At 36.8% G+C, this 22,187-nt stretch overlaps 2 protein-coding genes across 3 annotated transcripts; both read left to right on the top strand.

Annotated features, from left to right (window-relative positions):
- Positions 1–325: 325 nt before the first annotated feature.
- On the top strand, positions 326–1,764 carry LOC122005434 (peroxidase 2-like). The gene is made up of 3 exons (XM_042560466.1): positions 326–600; positions 694–888; positions 980–1,764. Exons 1-3 carry the CDS (start codon positions 367–369, stop codon positions 1,547–1,549), a joined length of 999 nt encoding a protein of 332 aa, XP_042416400.1. The 5' UTR covers positions 326–366; the 3' UTR covers positions 1,550–1,764.
- A 173-nt stretch (positions 1,765–1,937) lies between these two features.
- Positions 1,938–20,290, top strand: LOC122005432 (putative tRNA pseudouridine synthase). 2 transcript variants are annotated; one of them, XM_042560464.1, is made up of 7 exons: positions 1,938–2,235; positions 2,326–2,361; positions 12,747–12,859; positions 13,180–13,328; positions 13,411–13,555; positions 18,711–19,151; positions 19,596–20,290. In XM_042560464.1, the coding sequence occupies exons 1-7, from the start codon at positions 1,977–1,979 to the stop codon at positions 20,034–20,036; spliced, it is 1,584 nt and encodes a 527-aa protein (XP_042416398.1). In that variant the 5' UTR covers positions 1,938–1,976; the 3' UTR covers positions 20,037–20,290. The 2 variants fall into 2 exon arrangements, with proteins under 2 accessions (XP_042416398.1, XP_042416399.1); XM_042560465.1 differs by lacking the exon at positions 12,747–12,859 and having other exon boundaries at positions 2,141–2,235; positions 19,596–20,289.
- Positions 20,291–22,187: the final 1,897 nt, after the last annotated feature.

Raw genomic sequence — 22,187 nt, 5'->3', positions numbered from 1 at the left:
ACGTACCCAATTAAATTTTAAACTATAAACACGATAAAGTTGGTTCTATACTTCCATTCAGAAAACTTCTATCTTCTAGTTCTAGGTCGGAGTCACTGGATTTCAAAGATTTCCCAAGGCTCCAAGTTTCAAAGAAACTTGTAAAACTCATTAACAGGTAGAGAGAGAGAGAGAGCTGCAACGAAGGCGAATCCTAGAAGAAACTCAAAGCCCACCTCGACAAGCACCATGTGCACGGTAGGTTCATTAAACAACTGGTTCTGGGTACCGATCACGTCCTCGATGCGCACCTATTTAAGCGCGATCACCTTTTCGCACTGACAATTAACTAAGTCAATCTGCAGGAAGTCGACCAGCAGCAAGCATATGGCAATCAGCTCGAATATGTTGTTCGGCACACTGTACTTCACCTTCATCTCTGCAATCATTCTCCCTGCGGCGCATCACCACGTTCAGGGGAAGCTCACGCCGAACTTCTACGACGAAGTGTGCCCGCAGGCACTGCCCACCATCCAGGTGATGGTGGCGACGGCCGTCACCTTTAAGCCACGCATCGGCGCGTCCCTGGTGCGGTTGCACTTCCATGACTGCTTCGTCAATGTAAGGCAGCAAGCTTTGAGCATTATTTGAACAGTAGTGCGACGTTGTGTGTGTCTGTGGAAACTGTGTGATAGTGTGGTGGATCATGTGCAGGGGTGCGATGGTTCTGTGCTGTTGGATGATTCGCCGACCATTGTGGGAGAGAAGACAGCGGGGCCGAACAACAATTCTGTTGGAGGATTTGATTTCATAGACGAGATCAAAGCCACTTTGAACGTTGTGTGCTTCGGCAATGTCGTCTCCTGTGCCGATATCTTGGCTGTTGCGGCTAGGGACTCGGTTGTAGCGGTAACGATGCCAAGGCCTTACCTTTGTTTTTTGGGGGGAAGAAGGCTCTCAGCGAACTTCTGACGAACACCTGGTGTGCTTGATTTTGCAGCTCGGCGGAAACTCCTACGATGTGCTCCTCGGTCGGCGAGATTCCACCAACGCGAGTAGAGACGACGCGAACTCCAACATCCCGTCGCCGGTATCCGACTTGTCGGACATCCTCGCCAAGTTCGAAGCCCACAACCTCTCCGCCGAGGACCTCGTCCTGCTATCGGGAGCGCACACCTTGGGATACGCCAAGTGCAAGCTCTTCCGCGACCGGATCTACAACGAGACCGCCACCATCGACGCCGACTTCGCCAGCGCCCTAAAGGCGAAGTGCCCTAAGGCCGTCGGCAGCGGCGACGACGAGCTGTCGTCCCTGGATGAGACGCCGGCGGCGTTCGACTCGGGGTACTACCAGATGCTGACGCGGAACAAGGGGCTGCTGCACTCGGACCAGCAGCTGTTCAAGGGGGACGGGAGCGAGATCGATGGGCTGGTGAAGCGGTACAGCGAGGACGCCGGCGCGTTCACGGAGGGGTTCGGAGCGGCGATGGTGAGGATGGGGAGCATCAGCCCGTTGACGGGGGACGAAGGAGAGATTCGAGAGAACTGCCGAGTGGTGAACCGCCCCTGATTCTGCATTTCTGCTCTGTTCCATTGCTTTGATCTTGTACTCGTGGACCGCATTTTCCATTTTTTATTTTTTATTTTTTATTTTTTATTTTTTTTACATATATTTTTAAATATCAACCGCCAAACGTGTGATGCGTCTTCTGTACCGAAATGTAACGTCATTGTGTCACCTGTAATTCTTTAAAATATATATATATGTAATTTATAATTTCTATATTTTTATTTTGCCTGAGGACTTTCTTCTTTTTGTTAAAATTCAAAAAAGAGAATATAAAAAGTGAAATGCGTTTTATTTGTTTTTTTTAATGGAATATGATTTTTAAGAATAAAATATTTTCGCTGATTTTTTATTTTTAAAAAACCATTTTTTATCTCTGTTTTCGATTTAATTTCCCTCGGATCAGCCACTGGATAGCCAGTCGCTCCCAATGGCGGCGGCGGCGGCCGCCTGTGCGCTTCGTGTACCCTTCGACTCCCGTATCCTTCCCAACCTCACCTTCCGCGCCCTTTTCTGCAACCTTAGATCCTCTAGAGTGCTTTGCTCCTCCACTTTGTCTCTTCCATCTACTACGACCTGCTTGGATGGCACCGAAATCGATGGAGGTGGCGGCGGAGGAAAGAGGTGGGAGTCATTCTGCAAGAAGAAGGTCGTCATGCGAGTTGGATACATCGGAACCGATTACAGAGGTATATCCTCTGCTTTTCCCCCTTCTCCTTTTTAGGTACTTGCTTTGGAGTCGAGTAAATTTGTGATTTATTGTCCGAACCTTCTTTTAGGTCTTCAGAAGCAGCGGGACGCTCATGATTTATCAAGTGAGACCATAAAAACTGTTTTTTGATTGCTTTTTAGCTTGAGAATTTTACTAAATCCACTCGATTTCTATTCTGAAATTATCTTTGTTTTGCGTGTAATTTCTATTTAATTTTCATTCTACATGTACAAAAATCTCAAAGGAAGAGTATGATTCTTGAGAAGTTCATGATTAGGTATTGGAGATGTTAGGTTTGATTTTAATTGCTGTCTTATCAAATTTTCCACATAGTTCATTTTCTTTATCTGAGAAAGGATTGATAATCTCGAATGCTAAATATTATGGTCAAATTTCTAGTGATTTTGATGCAACTTCATAATCTTACTTGGTTTTTTTTTTTCTCAAACTATTTAACAAATTCCAAAGTATATTCATTGAAGTCCTTGTCTCCAATATGCTTAGTCTCAAGCAACGGAATGTATACATTGGAAAAATAGATTCATTCGGGAAAAGAACAAACTAGTTCAAAGAAACAAGTGGAAAAATCTTTTATTGTTAATTTTCCCAAGCTTTTGTTGATATCTGTTTTTGAGCCACAATTATCTTAGGTAAAGTTTGTCCGTTTGTTATAAATTAGCAACAACCCTTCTCCTTCAAAATTTCATGCCATCGTGGTCACTTCATGTTCCCTTTTGTCCGGATCATTAATTGGATGCCCCCATCAACCTTTTGCCTTCAGCTTTTGCATTGTTTTCTCTTACAGTTCCTATTCCTATTCCCTTTGTTACAATTATATTCTCTAATAGTCCCTTTCATCCTATTTGATATCCCCATCAAGTTACATATTGCTAGATCCTGTAGACATGTACTTAAGAATAGCAAAGCAAACACAGCAGTGATTATGCTCCAATGCATTATAATTTGTGAGTCACCACTGACCTTCTTCCTTGAAGCTTGAAAATGTTTCACGGAAGATAAATTGATTAAGTGGTTGGCAACCTCCTACCAATCCTTTAGTTGAAAATACAACGCTAACTAAAATATCTGTTAGAGTCACATAGGATTTTAATGGACATGGAATGCTTGCGAAGCACTCAGCGACATTTTATCTTGATAAGATAAAGCATAAACTATATTCAAACCAACTCAATTCCCTTTCCCTCAGATTCTTAACATCTCTAAAGATGCATGCCTTCATTGCATGGCCTCTAGTAGAATGCTTGATCATTTCTTGGTTTATACATCTTACCACCATGCCTAATGGTTGAATGCCTTCCTCTTGAGGATCTTTACATAAATAGGAATTGCCAAATTATTTTGAGTAAGAAAATATATGCATCTAATATACTAATTACATATAATGTATTTTAGGTATATACTAATTACAGATAAGATATTCTAGGTAATAATATATGCACAACTAATAGGATAATTATGATAAAATAGATTCCATATTTGATAGTCCATAATCTCTGCCATTGATATCCCCCCCTCTCTCAAATTGATGTTGGGTGATCAACAAGCATCAATTTGTCAATAAGAAAGTGATGGCGGTGTCGGGAGAGAGCCTTAGTAAACACATCAGCAATCTGGAGTTCAGTGGTGACAAGCAGAGGACATAGCATGATACTTCGACTCTGTGGAAGACTTAGACACCCGATCTTGATTCTTACTTTTCCAAGCAATGAGAGAGGTACCAAGAAACATGCACCAACGTGCAACTAAAGGTCGAGTATCAGAACAACCAGCCCAATTAGCATCACTATATGCAATCAAACGAATAAAAAAACCCACAGAAAAGAAAAGACCCTAGGCAGAAGTGTCTTGCAAATAACTAACAATGCGTCGAACAACGGCCAAGTGAAGGTGCCTAGGCACCTGTATAAATTGACTAACTTGTTGAAGGAAATATCAGGTCGAGTAATAGTCAGATAGTTCAAGCTCCTCCCTAGTTGTCTATATAAAGAGCAATGTTCTAAAATTCGCTAGGTGCTAGTTGGGTGCTAGACTAACGCCTAGCTCCTAGGCCGCTTATGCGGGAACTAGGTGTCGTTTAGCCGGGGACTAGGTGCCGCTAGACAGATTCCACGGTATCAACATAAATTACATAATAAATCACATTTTATAACTTTAACACAATAACATCAAATTTAAAATGAGTATAAAATTACACAACTAATAAAATATCACAAATATTCTACTTCTCTATAATTTACAACAGCTTGTTCTTCATCAAACATAAACTCAATATTATTATTGTGATCCTCTTCTTCTTCAGATGCAAAATCAGCCTTGTGAAGTTCTCTCACTCGAGAGCTTCTTCGGGGTTGTCTGATAAAATGGCGTTTCCAAAGGATGTGACTTTGGTCAACCTTCAATTCAATTGCGTCTAAGTCGCTAGGATAGATCAGACAATAAATTTTTCTTCAAATCAATTTCTCCATAACTCTCTGATTTGGGCTTCTTCATTCGCTCTAATTTCTCCGGCTATGGTTACGATGAAGATGAAGTTTGATACTAACCGCTAGGGCAAGCCAACAAATTGATTTTCTTGTTGGACTAAAGTTTAGGGCTTATAAAAAAAAAGTTACATTTCAATTTTTTTAAATTGGGCTTTAAATTTAAAACCTCAAACTAAAAAAAATCATGAAAACCGACGATTTGACCGATTAGTCAGCGCCTAGGGCCGCCTAATCTCGCCTAGGCGCTAAGGCTGGCTGACTAGCATGTTTTCGATGAGGCTGGTTGGCGCCTAACGCCTAGGCCGATTTTTAGAACACTGATACAGAGGGATTAGAGAAAAAATTACCCTCATCACGGCGATATTTGACATTCACTTCTAAAGGGGTCTCAACAGAACAACCATCTTGCAGACCAATCAAAGCGACTATCTTCTAGAAGTATTTATGTTGGTGTAAGAAAATTCCAGCTGAGGTAGAATGCACCTCAAGGCCCCAACCAAGTCTTTCATATGAAAAGATCCCTGAAGATGCTACTGAAGTTGAGAAATCAAGGCAGAGTCAAAGTTAGTCCCTGTAATAATAATATCATCAACATATACTAGAAGCAAGATGATTCCATTAGCAGTTTTGCACATAAACAAAGAGGAATGATATTGCCTTTGGACAAAGGAGAAGCTAATAAGCGTAGAGCGGAACTTATCAAATCAAACATGTGGAGCCTGCTTCAAACCATAGAGTGAACATTTCAACTTGCAAACATCAGAAGGGAGGGTGTAGAAAATAATCCTGATAGTGGAGTCATATCAGTCTCTTCCTTAAGATCTTCGTGCAAAAAAATATTTTTAATATCCATTGGTCGTAATGACCAACCCTTGAAGCAACAATAGCTAAAACAAGTCTCGCTGTCGTCATCTTAGCTACAAGAGCAAATGTCTCCTCATAATCTACTCCATACTAGTGCCACCAACCTTGCTTTATATCTGTCAAGTGAGCCATCAGACTGTAGCTTAATGGAATATACTCATTTGCAACCAATGAGCTTAACACCAGTTGGACAAGGAACAATATCCCAACTGTAATTCTCCTGAAGAGCTTAAAGTTCTTCTTACATAGCTTTTACCCAACATGCATGTTTATTTGCCTGTGAATAAGAGGTATATCAACTAAAGTGGCAAAGAAACCATATCTATCAAGAGGGATACAAGAGGATTTTTGAAGAGCCACCGAAGTAGTAACTGGATTAGGGTCAGGAAGAATTTGTGATGATGGGGTTGTTGATAGACAATTTCCAAGTATAAAACACTCAATTGGTGGAGAGATATCATCAAAACTAGGAATAAGAACATTTTCGGAAGGAGAAACATGTTATGGAAAATAATACTCATGTTCAAAGAAAATCACATTTATGGACATACACAGACGATTAGCAATAGCATCATAACACAAAAATCCCTTTTGAGCATTGCTGTAACCCATAAAAGCACACCGCACGGACTGAGCTGTAAGCTTGTGATGCTATGAGAAGGCAAGTGAACAAAGGAAACACATCCAAATGTGTGCAACATGTGATAATTAAGATGTATATGAAAAAGACGATAGTAAGGAGAATCAAAATTCAATTGTTGAGAGGGCAGACAATTAATCAAATAAACAGCCGTGGACAAAGCTTCCACCCAAAATTTGGGTGGAATTGAAGTCTCCAAGAGTAATGTGCGTACCATATCCAATAAGTGATGGTGTTTACATTCATCCACCCCATTTTGCTGGGGAATATAAGGATATGATCGTTGAGATATAATATCTTTTTGTTGCAAAAGGGCTCCATCATTATAAGACCGTAAAACCTTAACACAAGTGGAGAATTGTTCTCAATATAAGCTAGAAAATTTTGAAAAACGATGAACACCTTGGCTTTACCGCGTGGAAAATATATCCATGTAAAATGACTATAGTCGTCAATGAACGTCACAAAATATTTATATTGTGCGTGAGAAAAGATGGGAGTAATGCTCCAAACTTCACTATATATTATCTGAAAGCATGTATTAGCATGACCATCATAAGTAGGATAAGGTAAAACTTTACTTTTCCTAAGTTTACGAGTAGAGCAAGCAAGAGGCAATCAATGATTAGAAGATTGATCATTGTTACCAAGAAAACCACTCTTCATTAAATTAGACAAAATCACATTATTTGGATGACCCAATCGTTTATGCCAAGCATCAACCTTATTTGTAGCAACAATAGAAGAGAAGGACAAATTTCTAGGAATAGTAAATTGCAATGGAAATAATCGTTCCACTTTAGGCCCCTTTAAGATCACCTGTCCCGAAACCTGATCTTGTATAATACAACCACCACGAGAGAAATGTACATCATAGTTGTTATCCACCATCTAACCAACCGAAATTAAACTTGTAGATAACCCAGGAGCGACAAATACATGATGAAAAGAAGACCCTATATCACCAATGGTTACAATTGGAAGATTACTACCATTAGCAATCTCAATATTTTGTGTATCAGTATACTGTCGTGCATTATGCAACAAATCAGGTGACCCAGGATGCTCCAGAGTCAACAATCGATGGAGAAGTAGTCTTACCTTTGTTGGGGCAATTTTCCTAGGTCAAGTTTGACTAGTTTGATTAAACTTGAGTTGAGTCAAGCTTGAGTCGGAATTTGAGTTTTGATGTTTGACAATTTATGGAGATTGCTAGGGCAATCGTCCGGTTGTGGAGATGGTCAAAGGGTTGACCAGGTTGAGAAGAAGACAAGTCAAGTAAGTCAGGGATGACAGGAGACTTGACTGGGTAAGTCCTAACTGGCGGTTAGGTGTCTGGAAGTCCTATTTGGAGGTTAGGCAGTGGAGAAGTCCTAACTGGAGGTTAGGCAGTGGTGAAGTCTTAATTGGAGTTTAGGCAATGGGAAAGTCCTAACTGGAGTTTAGGCAATGAGAAAGTCCTAACTGGAGTTTAGGCATTGTTGAAGTCCTAACTGGAGTTTAGGCAATGGGTAAGTCCAACGGGGAGGTTGGCAAGAGTGAAAGTTCAAATGTGATCTTGGCAAAGTGAAAGTCCTGGTGAGGAGCAAGACAATTGGAAAGTCGAAGTGTGATCTTGGCAAAGTGAAAGTCCTGGTGAGGAGTCAGGCAATTGGAAGGTCCAAGTGTGATCTTAGCAAAGCAAGTCCTAGGGTGACTTGGCTAGGAGAACCCGACAACTAGGATGAGGCCGATGGAAGCTCCAGAAGGCAAGGCGTGAAGGATGGGGAGATATCCGAGGGACGCAAGGCTGATAGAGGAGGCTAGAAGGCTAGTTCGAGGTTGGTCGGGAGTAGCCAAATGCTAGGCGTGCAAACCCAACAAGTCACGGTTGACTGAGAGTTGAGTTTGGGGAGCTGGACTTGAGTTTGAGTCAAGTCCAGGGTGTTCAATCGATCGGGCGATCGATTGAACAGGATCCAATCGATCAGTTGATCGATTGAAGTGTGCTCCGATTGTTGGGATGACTCAATCGATCGGGCGATCGATTGAACAGGATCCAATCGATCAGTTGATCGATTGAAGTGTGCTCCGATTGTTGGGATGACTCAATCGATCGGCCGATCGATTGGGGTTAGGAAATCGCGAGCACAAAAGCTCTCCCAATCGATCGGTGATCGATTGGGAGCTGCCAATCGATCGGCCGATCGATTGGGCAGCAGAAGCTCTCGCGCAGACGCGAGAGCACAGAATGGGTTTGAATCGATCGATCGATTCAAATGGTTCCAATCGATTGGTCGATCGATTGGGAAGTGACCGTTGCGCAGGTTGAAGGCGATGGACGGCTAGGATAGTCCGGATGTGACGTGACGATCGATTGGGGATGATTTCAATCGATTGGAGCTACTGTATAAAACCCAGGCGGAGCTTTTTCTCTTGTGATCTTTTGCGTCGTTCTTTAGCGATTCACAGCGAGCTTCTCCGATCTACTCACGCCAGTTCTTGAAGGCACTTGGGGAGTTTCTCCAAGGTTCAAGAGGCGACGACAAGCACAAGTAAGCAAGAAGAAGAGTGTGTTGCGTTGTATTTTTGTTTCTTCTTATTGTATTTGTGTTGTGTTGTGTGTGAGTGTTGTACGAGGCTTCTCCGCCTCCGGCTGCGACTGAGAAGGAGGTTTTCATAGTGGAGATAGGCGTGTCGTGTGGATCCTTGGATTAGTCACCTCATCTTGAGGTGGATACCAAGTAAATCCTTGTTGTTAGCGTTGTGAGTGTTTGTGTCTTTGTATTCCGCTGCACATTATCAAGACAAAGTAAACCAACGCAAGGAGCACGACGAAACGCTATTCACCCCCCTCTAGCGGGCATCAAGGTCCCAACAACCTTGACCCCAAAGTGTAAGAGTGGAAAAGGCTGTGAGAATAATCTATTGGACCATATTTGGAGTAAGAACATATTGATTGGTGCTAGTGGCTGTAGATGCAGAACCAATAATATTAAGGTCTGGAATAGTAGCTTGAAAAGCTTGGGCTCGTCGATTTTCTGGACGTGTCGAACACTCCTTAATAATGTGTTCATGTTGCTTACTGTAATTGCAAAATTTCTTATTACAGTTGCGAGCAATATACCCAAACTTCTTGCAGTTGTAGCATTGCATTTGACCCTTTCCACATTTCCTCCTTTGAGCGGCATAAGCAACATTGATAACTGCAAATTTCTCATGTGATGCACCTATAACAGCTTGTGTAGCCGGTATTTGTTCGTCACATAACAATTCACCAAGACATACATCCAAAGAAGGATCCGGATTTCTATTCAGCAATCCAACCCGAGCAACTTCAAAATCTAGTCTCAATTTCATCAAAAACTTATCACACCTACTATCTTCATGAACCGCTTGAATACTAGCTAAGGCCGCTTTTGGTACCTTTGAATAGATAATACCATAGATTAAGAAATCAGAATAATATTTCTCAATAGAGAGATCACCTTGACTGAAGTTATTAATCTTAAGCTCTAGTTGGAATCGTCTTGCAGTGTTATCTTGATAGTATATTCGCTTCAGATAATCCCACATCTCCTTAGCTATACCAAAGGGGCGTAAATCCATATGGGCTTCAATAGATCTAAAAGTCAAGAGATAATTCGAGCATCCTTTGTCTCCCATTGGCTGAGTTCCTTAGCATCTTTAGTAGCCATAAAAAACCTATCAATGTGACTCCAAAGCTCTTTCCCTTTCAGACATAATTCTCTCCGGTAACTCAATGCAATACTTTCAATTATAAGTTGGTAATAACAACAACCAAGCCTTATCCTACTAGGTGGGGTGGGCTATATGGATCCTTTTACACCATTGAGCTCTATCTCCAATTATATCATTATCTATATTTAAATAAATTTTATCTTGTTTCAGTGTTGTTAACCAAGTTTTTTTTTGGTCTTTCTCTCGTTTGATATACGTGTTTGTCATAGTTTCATATTGCCTAACTGGAGCATTACCCGTACCATCTTAAATGTGTTTCTTGGAGTTTTCCCTCAATAGATGCAAATTCCAATTTTCTCTCTAATGCTCTCATTTCTTATTCTGTCCATTTTTGTATGCCCACACATCCACCTTAACATTCTCATATCTGCAACTCTCATCTTCCGCTCATGTGCTCGAGTCATAGCCCAACATTCAACTCCAATCACAAGTTGATTGATAAAAAAAATTCCAGAAAGTTGTTGATAAGAAATCGATCCAAAAAATAACAAGACATGTCAGAAAACTTCGAAGGCAGCAGAAAAACTAATGGAAATCCAAAGATTTAGCTATGGATTTGAGAACCTGGCTCTGATACCATGACAAATTTAAAGTAAATGGCCGAATGCCATCCTCTTGAGGATCTTTACATTAAATAGGAATTGCTATACAAACTATTTTGAGTAAGAAAATATATGCAACTAATATACTAAATTACTAATTACAGATAATCTATTTTAGGTATATACTAATTACAGATAAGCTATTCTAGATAATAATATATACACAACTAATAGCATAATTAAGGCAAAAATAAATTCCATGATTTGATAATCCATAATCTCTAACATTGATAAACATCATATCTTTCTGCTATGCAACCAATATGTTGGATGTTGGATTTGTGAAGCTGTAATCTGTTCTGTGCCACATTCAACTTCTAATGTCAAAGGACTTCCTGTACACATCTACAAAAGAACAGTTTTCCATTTTTTGTCCCACGTAGTTCTTAACTTAAAAAAAAAATTGCAAAATAAGAAGACAGACTTATTAAGAGAAAGAAAGAGGCAGACAACAATGTTTTTTTGAAAAGAGGGAATACGGGGAGGGGTTGGACGTAAGAAAACAGAGATTGGAAAAAAAATGGAAATATTATGTTAAAATAGGAAATGGATATAAAAAAACTTCGTGGCAATTATCCCAAGAAAACTGGAGGTGGCGGTTGTGATTAAAAATAAGCAAATGTTGAAATTAGGATTTTGAAGCAGCACGGCATCTTTTGTTCACCATCTAATATAATTATATATAAATATAGAGAGAGTATGCCTACTATCTCCAGCTGCACTTACATGCTAATACAGATTGTCATATGTTTGAAGAAGACAAAACAAAAGGCTTCAAGCAGAAGAGATCTAGCTGGAAAGAAAAACATAGGATAAAATAGTTGAGCTATAAGTAAGCACTGGAGATATCTGAAAATCATCACACATAAAACCTGTTGCAAGTGACTGTATCCCAGTATCCTTTTAGATCCATATAAACAGCTTCAACAGATTAGAATAGATGACTTTGTTCACCAGAAATGATACACTGAAATCTGCGTGAGTGAACTAAGTAACGGAGTTAACCTGATACCTCACTTTATGAATATAGCTGACAACTGCAAGTCTATTCATCTGTCAGTTGAAGTACAATAGGTACGATTAGCATTTGCATAATGGAAGTTGAAGTGCATAACTTATAAATTGAAGCTATTTTTTCTTTTCCCCACTTTTCTCATCCTCTTTCTGTCTATCTCTCTCTCACACACAATTTGTGTTTTTGTCTAGAAAAGGGGAAGGAATTGAAGTGGAAGAAAGAAAAAGAGTTTATATGGAAAAAGGATAGCTTCTTTTCCTTGTTTACTCAAAGCAAACAGAAACGATGAAAGTCAGATATATGTACATTGTTAGCTCCTTTGTTTCCTTATCTGTTTACATTTTAAGAAGGCTGCATGCTGTTTGTCATTAGCTAACCATTACCATATACCAGGAAAATTTGCTTATGTTAAGTTGCACAATGATATCAATTAAAAGATTTATTAGAAAACAATGTCTCTCTGTTTTTTTTTCTCTCCGTGGAAGTTTATTTGCAGTGCATTTTGGTTGGCCTTTCTCGTCTTTCTATAGTAGTAGATGCTTAGGCCTAGTTGGTTTGTGAAAATTTTCTATTTTCAATTTACAATTTTCCAAAAATAAAATGAAGTAAAAAAATAAATACTCACCACATTATTCACCTCTGATAAATCAAATCTGTCAAAAAAAGTCAAATTTAACTATTTATTTTATTTATATTTTCAACTTTTAAATTCTATTGTTTAAAAAACAAAAGAGTGTTTAGAAAATTTTCACAACCCAACAAAGCCTTAGTTTGCTTAAATATTTTTGTGATCAACTTAGAGAAAATGAAGTTAGCAAAGTCCCTTCTTACATGTAGAAATTGAATCTTCAATAAATTAACAGCAGTGGTGATTTCTGATATAATTCTGCAGACACTAATTTTCACAATGCTATTTCTATTACCCCATCACCATCTACCAGGACAGTTCCCTCAGTTTGCTATACAGAGTTAGTTGCAAAATAATACAAGGTTTAACAGAATATATTTGTAGCTTTTTACTTATTTGGAATGTAATGTTTAGAATTTGATGCTCAGTTCCTCAATTATTCAATCTACTTTAAGTTAATTGAATTTTGCTGTGTTCACAATCTTACCATGTAGCTATTGAAGCTGAACTGGAGTCTGCCATATACAAGGCAGGAGGGATTCTTGATAGTAATTTTGGAAAGTTGCAGAAAATTGGTTGGAAAAGGAGTAGCCGAACTGACAAAGGAGTAAGGGTCATTCTATGTCCACTTAGCATGATGGGCTAGGTTGGCAGTATATAATTTTTTGACTGTTTGTTCTCTATTGCCATACATCCACTTCACTTACAATTAACTAAGAAAGAAATAAGAATAATGATGCTAACTTTATTCATTTTGAACTGTAAGAAACTTATTATTAATTATCACTTCTTTGGGACTTTGAGTGATGCCCATTTCTTTTAAAAACTACTCTTTCTGATTTTCTTGCTCTTTTGTCTTTGATTGACTTCTAGAGCATGTAATGTTTGGATTCTCCTCTTACTTGTCCAATGCTCCGTGTTTATTAGGTTCATTCTTTGGCCACCACAATTTCTCTGAAGATGGAAATACCTGATCTTGCCTGGAAGGATGATCCTAGTGGCATTGTACTCGCTAATTATGTTAACTCTAACCTGCCCAATAATGTGAAGGTTTTCAGTATTTTACCTTCCCAAAAGTAAGTGCTCTGTGAAAGTCTTAAGAAAAACCTTGACTTGGGTTTTTTATGAACTATTTATTTATGGGAGTTGCCTCTGCAGAAGCTTTGATCCAAGACGGGAATGTAGTCTCCGTATGTACTCCTATCTTCTTCCTGCAGAAATTATTGGCATTGGAGGCAATTGCAGCTCCAAAGAAGTCACCAAGCATTTGGAAGAGTTCAACAGTATACTGAAAGGTTTTGAGGTATCTATTTATTGCTTGCTTTGTGACATTCATTTGAGATCGAATGTTTTTTGTTAAATGACTCCACACTGCTCAACTACACAATCTAGCACTTCTGTTGTACCTCTCTTGCTTTTTTGCATATCTTTCCCTTTGTTTTCTTGTTTTCTCCTTATTGATAACCCAAAGTTCTAAATGCTAAAGTCAAGCTTTAAATTTTCAAGTTATATTAGTATTTTGGTCTTTCATTGGATCCATACTGTTTTAGTATTGAGTCTTATTGTGCCAATATGATTTTGATACTTATTTACTTTCAAATTTCAAATATAAGTTTATATCAACTAAAAAATTATTACCATTAATATTTTAGAAAAATAAAGACCATCTTATTAATATCAAAATAAGTGTCGTGCATAGTATGAGACATCGGTTTGGTATCGTCATTATGAGATCAACTCGTAGTTTTCCAAGACCCAAATTAAATAATTCTTGCTGGACATCTATACTAATATTGGTTTAACCATATGTTCATCAATATATCTTGATTGGCTATTGCAAGTTGGACACTTGGACTAACACCACTAAAATTGGAATTGGTATACATAGGGTAAGGATTCATTTGTGTCGTCAAGCTCTCATACAATTAAGCATTATATGATGCATTAAAGCTTTAAAAGAAAGTTAAAAGTACGATAAACCTTGATCAAAATTAATTTCAACTAAACTCTCTTACATATCCTGGTAGTCAAGCTTAATTTTGGTTTACCATCCCTATATCAAGTTCATTAATACTGATAGTAGTTTGTTATGATCATCATCCCAGTTGCATGTGTGTAACCTTGCTCACGCATTTAAGGCTCAGGTGTTGGAGTTTAGGGAACATAAATTTCATTACTATAGACTGCATCACCACTATTATTACCTCCTTCAGCATTTGCATTGCTATTGGCATTGCTATCATCATTTTGAACTTTCTCTTGTTCGGTATTTTCTGTAAAATAGTATTGAAAGATTTCTGTCTTTACTAGAGATCGTAGAAGCGTTTTTCCTTTCCTTTTTTCTGGAATCCTTGATTGTGTTTAAGATTGAAATGTTTGAGAACATTTAGGTTGAGATCTAGACAATAGAAATTCCTAGTCAAAAGTTTCATCATCATCAACATCTTCCTTACTAATATCTCGTCGAGCTTACACTTCAATCTGTTAGATATGGAATTGATATGGCATGGTGGATCTCTTGCTTCATCAAGTAATGAATCTTTAGCCTTGACAGCACATCGTCAATCCATTGGATCATCCTTATCCTAAAGGAAGCCAATATCAAGTTGGTATAAATAAGTCTTGTTCTTCCATCCCTTCTATTTTGACCCCTAATTGAAGATGTATATTATAGTGAATGCATACCATTGCGATTTTACACTTTAGTATGAATGAGTGAAAAGTGGACTAATTTATTTCACCGCCACTTAAAGTTACCATATGCAAGAATTTGCACTTCAATCCATTTCAAATTTGGGAACGATTATTCATTTGACTATTAATAAATTATTTTCTATTTATCATTAAATTCATATTTATATGACACTGCAAATGGATCATCAAAAGGGTTGTACGCCTTTTGAAATAATTGATAGCTAATTCTCTATTTGGCTAACTCTGCCCATGACAACCCAGTCATAGCCGGTCCCAAAGCTCGGATAAAGGAGGAAGGTTATGTTAGGTTGCCAACTTAAACTATGATAAATGTTCAATGAATGGATCTATTAAACTATTGTGCTAATGTTAGGTTGTTCCCCCGGAAGGAAGACATTGCAAGGTCCGACTGTAACGTCTAAGCAAGGACCGCTATATCTCCATAACACGGGTGTAGTGCTAAATATGCAAGAGTCTGCGTTGCAGGGTCCGGCAAGGACCACTACATCTCCATGGGAACTTTGGTGTAGTGTTAAATAGGCAAGAGTTCTCATACCATAGGTTGGATAAGAATAAAATTTATAGAAAGACTAATAGTGTAAGATTTAGAACGTGAAACATAGAAACTCTCATTGTAAAGCAATGAAAGTAGTAGATATGATGATTAGGAGAAGAATTAATATTTTGTGTCTGCAAGAAGGTAAAGATGATAGAGAGTTCGGATTTTAAGTTATAGTACACAGAAAATAGTAAAACAATAAATGGAGTGAGTATTTTTGTATATAGTTCGTTAAAGGATCAAGTTGTTGTAGTAGTTAGAAAGAGGATAAAATTATAGCTCTCAAGATGGTAGTGGCAAAAAAAACTGTGAATGTAATTAGCATATATGCACCTCAAGTAGGATTAGATGAAGATACCAAATCAAGATTTTGGGATAACCTAGATGAGGTATTATAAAACATTCCACCAAATGAAATAATTTTAATAGAAGGCGATCTAAATGGGCATGTCAGAGTGAAAAATGAGGAATATGAGAGGGTGCATGAGGGTTAGGATTTGGAACCAGAAATGAAGAATGGAAAACTATATTTGATTTTGCGACATATAATCTTATACCAGCTAATACATTTTTTAAGACAAGAAAAAACAGGGAATAATAAATCACAAATTGACTTTGTTTATGGTTAGGAAGAGGGATAGAAAGATTTGTAAAGATTGTAAGGTCATTCTAGAGAAAGCTTAACTACCTAATATAGGTTAATAGTGTTGGATATATGCCTTAATTATAGTATCAATAGAAGAAAAATATATACGACTCCTAGAATTAAGTGACGTAAGTTAAAAGATGGGAAGCAAAATATTTTTAAGGAGAAGGCATGAGTACAAGTATTAGGTGAAATATATAGTGACTCTAATACGACATGGGATAAGATGATATCAAAGTTGAAAATAACAATCAAGAGTATACTCGATGAGTCAAAAGGGCATGCACCACCAAGTAAGGAATCTTGGTTGTTGAGTGAGAAAGTACAAGAGAAAATGAAGGAAAAACAAATAGCCTATAAGGAATTATATATTTGTAAGAATGAGAAAAACTTAAAAAATATACAATAACCAAGAAAAAGGCTAAAAAAGCAGTGAATGAAGCAAAAAATGAAACTTTTGAACGATTATATCGAAACTTGATACAAAAGGAGAAAGAGACATTTAGAGAATAGCTAAAGTAAGAGAGAGAGGAAGACAAGAAATCTTAGCCAAATAAGATATATTAAAGATGAATGCAATAGGGTACTAGTAAATGATAAAGAAATAAAAGAGCGATGAAAGATATTATTTTATCAACTTTTTAATAAAGGTTTAGGTGACTTACTTAACTTAGGTAATTTAAGTAGGTAAAATGAGTATGAAAATTTAAATTTTTATCGTAGAATTCAAACTTAGTAGAACAAGCTTGAAATGAGATGCAAAATGGAAAAGTCATGGGATCAGATGATATCCCAATAGAAGTATGAAAGTATCTAGGTAAACAAGGTATTGAATGACTTACAAAATCATTTAACATGATATTGAAAACGAAAATAATGTTTGATCAATAGAGGGTAAGGACTCTAGTTTCCTTATATAAGAACAAAGGAGACGTACAAAATTGGGGTATTAAACTAATTCATACCATAAAACTTTGGGAAAGGATAATAGAAAAAAAAATTAAGGAATGAGACCACAGTGACCGAAAATTAATTTGGGTTCATACATGAAATATTGACAATAAAAGTTATACATCTTCTCAAACAACTAATTGAAGGAGTAAATGCTAAAATAGAATCTTGACAGGAAACACTAGAAGTGAAAGGTTTTAGGCTTAGTAAAATAAAGACAGAATATATGGAATTTAAATTTAGCAATAATATTAGACGTAATGAGACAATTGTTAAGATAAGGGATGATGAGTTGTTTAGAATTGAGATTTTTAAGTATTTATGATCAATTTTGTAAAATGATGGAGGAATTGAGAGAGATGTCATCTATAGAATACAAGTTGAAATGGAAGTTAGCGTCAGGTGTTTTATGTGATCGTAAAGTACTTTTAAAACTTAAAGGAAAGTTCTGTAAAAAGGTGATTAGACCTGCTATGTTATATGATGCTGAATGTTGGGCTATGACTCGAGCACATGAGCAAAAGATGAAAGTTACAGAGATGAGGAAGTTAAGGTAGATGGTGGATATACAAAGATAGATAGAATAAGGAATGAGAGCATTAGAGAAAAAGTCAGACTTGCACTTTTAAGATGGTACAGATATATACTTAAACGGCTAATTAGGCAATGTGAAACTCTGACAAATACGCACATCAAACGAGAAAGATGAAGGTTAAAAAAACACTTAGTTAGCAATAATAAAATAAAATAAAATGTATTTAAATATAGATGATGATATAATAGGAGATAGAGCCCAATGACGCGGCCTTACTTAGTGGGATAAAGATTGGTTGTTGTTGTTGTTGTTGTTATTGTTGTTAATTCTCTATTTGACTATAGTGTTGATGTTATATGGGTGAACTGGACCAGAATGATCCAATCTCAAAGCTAATGGATCCTTGGGTTACACTTCTTTTCCTGTGTAGTACCACATTCACTAACTAAATTGGAACATAGGACATTTGTTTTAATGTCGTGTTAAATTTGATAATGAAATCACTTATCAGAAAAGCTAAATTTTACTAGGGAGCTCAAGATGTACATTTTATATTCTTGACAGATGACACCCTTGGCATAAGCTTTCTCTTTCAACTGCTTATAAATGTTCATGGAAATTGAGGGGACTTAAGGCTTCAGGTCTAGTACTCATGATCACTTGATTTGGATATGGTTCTCCTAGAGATGAATAATCATTCTATTCTTTCATTTGCTGTTACTAGACCTGAGATAACCTGGCATAGAGCAGTCCTGAGCTTGCAGTTGGAGCCAAGGACTAGTCACTTTTTTAATGCCATTTTAAAATTTCTAATTACATAATTTTAGGTTGCTTGGCAGGCATGCTTCATATTTTTTTTTCACTTTTATAAGTACCTTGGGTGTAACTTATTGGTAAGGGCACACAACATAGATCTTATTCATGTATTGTTGTTTATTATTGTCCTAATTTCCAGGTTTAAAGGATGTTTAAATCTCGATGAATTAAACCAGAGTTTTAGTGTTAACATCTATTATGAAGGTTTGAAATCAGACGGGTACTTATTTTTAGCTTCTTATATTGTATAAATGCAGGGAGAGCGCCCTTTCCATAACTACACAGTTCGTTCCAAATATAGGAAACCACCTTCTGGTAAAAGAAACTCGATGAAACAATCAAGACTGAAACTAGATACATTGCCATCAGGAGTTGAGGAAAGTAGTGGTGATGTTGGAAATTTCCATGTTGAAGATGCTACACAAAGTGAATATGAAGAACGGGCCATTCTATCATGTAACACTGATGATGAGGAGGAAGTAGATGAATCTCCGGATGAAAAAAGAAACGAAAATAAGAATTCCAATCTTCCTCCGCCTGTACGTGCAAGATGGCTTCATGAACCGGATGAAAGGGACAGATTAAATGCGTCTCACTTCAGAAAAATTTTTAGGTGCTCTTGTGGGGATCTAGAGACATCTTCTGGAAGAAACCATGTCGTGTTGTCAATATGTGGTGAATCTTTCATGTTGCATCAGGTACATGGATATTCTCGTAATTGATTTTACTAACTAACATCATTTTGTCGATATTCCCACTGACCTCTTTATCCAATTCATTTTGTTATTACCTTGTACTTTCAGTCCTCATGGCAGCAAACAAATGCATATCTTTCAGTGACCATTTTTTATCCTTTCCTCCTGTACTTCAGCTGGTTAATCTTTTTTTTTCCTACTTGATTTTAAGTTGGAGTACTACAACTTCTGTCTTTTTTTGTTTACATAATTCCTACTTGCTCCATTTCTTCTTTCATTGTCATGTTCATTTTAATCTTGTTCGTGCTGTATGGTTATAATATGACAGAAGAGTATGGAAATGAAATATTCAAATTCTAAGAAAACAATTTGGATGCGAAAGGTCTATATTGTTTCAATGGATAATATGCTTTAGTTATCAGAACCTTGACACTTTCCTGATTACAGATCCGCAAAATGGTTGGAACCGCAGTGGCAGTGAAGCGGGGATTGCTACCTAGAGATGTCATCGAGCTATCTCTGGCTAAATTTTCTCGTATAGTTCTACCACTTGCTCCTTCAGAAGTATTGATCTTGAGGAGCAACCACTATACTAGTAGCAATCGGCCTGGAAATACAACCCGGCCAGAGGTGCAATTAATGGCTGAATCACAGGAAATCCAGGCAGCCGTCGACAATTTCTACCAGAATGTGCTATTGCCTCAGCTCTCCAAGTTCCTCGATCCATTGGAGTCTCCATGGAAAGAATGGGTGGAAAACTTGGATGCATTCACTAGCATCTCAGATGCAGAATTGAATGATGTCAGAACAGCATTTCATGTGTGGAAAGAAGGCTTCTTCAAAGCAAAGAAAATCCAAATACAGAAAATCCAAATACAAATTTCCTAGATGTGATGCTGAGATGTTCCTATACATTGTGGCAAATGTATAGGAACATCTCAGCATCACATCTAGGAAATTTCCTAGATGTTCCTATGCTGAGATGTTCCTATACATGATGATTGGTTCCTTGTGTTTTGATCCCCCAGTTGATAAATTAGATATCTCCTTTTTGTCGAGGAATTTAATTTTTGTTTAAATTGCGCTATGCAATCATATGGTTCTTTGAAGTTTATCAGTTATAACTGGGAAATGATCAATGAAGTTTATCAGTTATACATTAGTCCTTCATTTTCTCTGGTTTTTCACCTACAGCTCATGGGCATGGCAATAGATGGAGGATAAAATGTTAACATGTTCAGTAAAAAGAGGTAAAAAGATTATTAATATTAAAGTTTCTTTTAGCACACATTTAGATGTTTATTAGTGTTTGGAGTTCAAGTGTTAGTAGTGAGGTATATTTTAAATTGTTTATTATTTTAAAATTTTCAGTTTAGACATTTGAATTTATATTAAATCTTTTATTGCCATTTTAGAATGAGTTTACAAATAAGAATTTTTTTTTGGGAGAAAATAATGAGATTTTGATATTTATAAAAGCATTAAAATATTCATTAAGCAATGATATCCTTAATATTATTGAATCAATATTTAAATCACCTTTCTTTCCAATGGTCAAAAAATTGTTAATATAATTTAGCAAATATTATGTATAACTCTAATTTAAAATTTTAAAATGATGACCAGTAGAACATTTTTAAACCAATATTTATATATTTTTTATGTTATTTTAGACTTTTAATCATAAAAAGTGTAAAGAAAATTTACAACGTCGAAATTGTTGTTTAGTAGCGGAAAATAATTCTTCTGTGTTACATAGATTAAGATTAAAAAAGAATCGAAGAAATAGCAATTGACTATATAAAACTAAGTTGCCAGTTATTTGCGATTTTATCGTAGCTATAGCATATTCATAGAAATTTTCTTTAAAATACATTGTATAATTATGAGATACTAAACTTTTAGGTCACTAACCACAAGTACTCCTAGTTTATCTTGATAAGACATAATCAGGGGATACTAGATTATTCATCAAGTAATTCTCGATTTATCTTTATAATAAATAAATTTTTTTTATAAAACTAAATCAATCTTCTCAGATTCAGCGTTCAACATTTTTAATCAACTCTCTCTTTCTCTAGGCAAATTCTTTTAGTTCATCTGTCTTGGGAACTACTAAAAATATAATAATAAAGTTGTGTGCTGGTGTAGTTCTGTTGAGCCTATTTGATTCATTTAAAACCATTTCGAAAGCAATTTTTAGTTTATCGAGTCTATTCAAGGGATACCAAGATAACCAAAAGCACAGTGAGACCAAGGAACAGGGAAGATCAAACACTGTTGTTTGCTGAAAAAGCTGAAATGAGAGCGCCTGTATGCTTTCAATAGATACATTGTAAAATTCCCTTCTACACTAGCGATATAATTTTATTTACATGGAAACATTGATGAAGCTCTGTTCCTTCCTAGAAATCAAATGAAGTGATGCTCTACAATTTGCAGGTCTCTTGAGAGAAGATTGTGTTGGCCACTGAAGATTCAGTGGTGCTACTGTTCCACCTGCTCTACTAACTTTCTGAGCTGTGAGGCATCATCTTCTATGCGCTGAGGATCCAATTGAAGTATTGTTAAAAACTACATCAAGTCTATAGAGAGCCTACCATGCATATTAAATTTTCTATGAGTACTATCAAACACAATGGAAATTATTAGATCTCATGTTTTTGTATTAGTTTGTACAGAAGAAACGTTTAATACTATTTAATCAGAACTGTATATTATCATAAAAAAAAGGCATAACTAAAGCACCTGATCAGTGGAGCAACAATATTTATTCATTGTTTATCTTTTTTTTCTTTTTTTTAATCTGGGAGTCATTTATGCTCAGTGAGGAACAAAACAAGGACTGTTGGATGATACAGTTTCGACTGTTTATTTTTCTCACATGCAGTTGCTCTTTCGAGGTGGGCATTAGAAGTAAAAATCAGAGAGATGCTCATGCTCCAACTCAATCAGAGAGAAATGATGTGTTTAGTTTATGGAATAATAGTAATAGTTTTCATGCCTATTCGAGCCAGTTGGATTAGGGACGGATTTAAG

Source organism: Zingiber officinale, chromosome 7B, assembly GCF_018446385.1.
Source record: "Zingiber officinale cultivar Zhangliang chromosome 7B, Zo_v1.1, whole genome shotgun sequence".
In the NCBI taxonomy this organism is placed as follows: Eukaryota; Viridiplantae; Streptophyta; class Magnoliopsida; order Zingiberales; family Zingiberaceae; genus Zingiber; species Zingiber officinale.
The sequence above is the reverse complement of the archived record's forward strand: the minus strand, read 5'-3'. Positions and strand labels throughout refer to the sequence as shown.